Source organism: Sesamum indicum, linkage group LG12 (assembly GCF_026168435.1).
Source record: "Sesamum indicum cultivar Baizhima isolate 11 linkage group LG12, ASM2616843v1, whole genome shotgun sequence".
NCBI lineage: Eukaryota > Viridiplantae > Streptophyta > Magnoliopsida > Lamiales > Pedaliaceae > Sesamum > Sesamum indicum.
Window position 1 is genome coordinate 8,621,784 of NC_142668.1, and position 2,137 is coordinate 8,623,920.

At 34.3% G+C, this 2,137-nt stretch overlaps 1 protein-coding gene across 1 annotated transcript; it reads left to right on the forward strand.

Annotated features, from left to right (window-relative positions):
- The first annotated feature begins 440 nt into the window (after positions 1 to 440).
- On the forward strand, positions 441 to 1,230 carry LOC105178524 (cysteine proteinase inhibitor 1-like). The gene has a single exon (XM_011102014.3). The coding sequence runs from the start codon at positions 736 to 738 to the stop codon at positions 1,114 to 1,116; it is 381 nt and encodes a 126-aa protein (XP_011100316.1). The 5' UTR covers positions 441 to 735; the 3' UTR covers positions 1,117 to 1,230.
- The last annotated feature ends 907 nt before the right edge of the window (positions 1,231 to 2,137 follow it).

Sequence of the window (2,137 nt, forward strand, 5' to 3'; positions counted from 1 at the left end):
AGAAGATGAAAATGTATAAATGTGTGAAAGTGAGTGTTATTGCTCGTTTTACTGTGAGAGATTAATATTGAATCAAAGCTCTAAATATGAAATTATAATATTTCTTTAAGCTCAAGTGGGGTAGCATAAAGGTAAAAATTTGTAGTATGAGGGCTCAAAGTGAAGAACATGTTTTCTTCAATTGGAAGACCTCTAGGCAATCACAAATTTGAGGAAGCATAACCTCATACTTGTCGGATGATGTTAAGCCCCCTTAAAATTTGGTGGATAGTCCCCAACAGTTCTTTCATAATTAGTCTAAAATAGATGAGATTTTTGAACCAATAGAAATATTTACCTAGATCATGCATTAAATAATTTGGAATTCTGATAATCCAAATATGGGTCAAAATCAAGTGATTACCATAAAAAACCCAATTCCTATAATAGATCATAGATTTTTCCTCATAAATTTCAATTATGGTATTTCAATAATCATCAGATATTGCATTGAAACATCCAACTCTAGTTAAGAAACAAATCATCATAATTTTATTATTGTGAATTTGTAAAATCTGTCCAAGTTGCTTCACTCCCATGAACTGCAAATCTGTAACTTACTCACATTGATACGGCGCCATAGTGATCATGAAGGCAGTTTTCCGCGTGCCGTGCGCCACCACGCTATAAATATAACGACCAACCCACCCCTCAATTCACCTGACCACTTGCTCGCTCAAGGGAAAAGAAAAGAACATGATCGCACATAAATTACGCTCGCTTCTCTGCGTATTCCTCGCAATTTTTCTGGTTTCTGAGCTCAACGAAGCCTCTCCCGTCTGGAAAAGAGAAACCATCGTCGACGGATGGAAGCCGATTGACAACCCCAAAGACCCAAAGGTGGTTGAGATCGCAAATTTTGCGGTGACGGAGCACAACAAGGAGGCTGGTACAACCTTGGCTTTTGAATCTGTGGTCAAGGGAGAAACACAGGTGGTTGCCGGCACGAATTACCGGCTGGTTATCGCCGCCAAGGACGGCAGCGCCGCCGATTCGAAGCAATATCGGGCGCTTGTTTGGGACAAGCCGTGGCTGAAATTCCGCAAACTCTTGTCCTTCGAAGAAATTAAAGGTTAATGGAGATTTTAGGGCTATGGTGGTGGCTGCTGCTTCTAAATTATATATTCACATGTATCCATGCAGTATGATGCAATATAAAAAGAGTTAAATGCAGTTATCATCCATAAAGTATCTACCTGAAGTCCTTTATTTTTTAACTTTGAAAAGTTCATTTTATCCTTATAAAATTTTCTTTGTTAAAAAAAAAATAATATAAAAATTTTTAAAAAAGCAAAATTACCATATGTCTAATTTTAGTTTCACTTGTTAATCGAGCTCGTTTAGTTTTGTAATTCTAACATACTTGTGGTTTATTTTTATTTTAGTTTTACTTATTTATCAAATCAAAATAAAATAAACTTATTACCCGATATTATAAATTATTACGACTTAAATATCATAGTAAATCAATAATATCTATCACGGTCAAAGAAAATCAATGTGAAAACTAATATTTTCATTACGGTTAATCAATATTTGCTTAATTTTAGCTATGATCAAAATATTTGTTACAGCTTTTTGCTATAATAAATATTTTGATATCGCTTGCAGAAACAATGACCAAATTGCCGTTGTGCAGGTCGTAATTAACTAATACCCATCACAATATTTTACTTCTAACCACAGTAACCACAAAAAAAATGCGGCATTTGTAATGAATTTTTTGAAAAATACACAACTTTTGTAACAGATTGGACATGTTGATGTCATTAAGAGGATAATATAAAAAAAATCTTTTGTAATGGTCAAAACCATTACAACATCCGCTACAGAATTGGTGTGTGCCTAAAATCGTTACAATTTTGTAAATTGTTACTATTTTGCTATGATTTTTGTAATGGCTAGCTATTTTTGTAACGGATAATTTTTCAGATATCAAGCAGTTACAAAGGCAGTGGCAAAAATCGTTCCAAAGTACACGAAAGGACGATGTTATAAGAACCATCACATTAGGTATGGTTTTTTTTTTTGTGAAGGTCGTTACAAAGGCCATTACAAAATAATGGCTATCTTCGGCGTTCCAAAGGCCGTTAGGAAA

Bases quoted from the DNA above. Each gene is read 5' to 3' on its own strand.
- LOC105178524 (XM_011102014.3), top strand. From the start codon at position 736: ATGATCGCACATAAATTACGCTCGCTTCTCTGCGTATTCCTCGCAATT.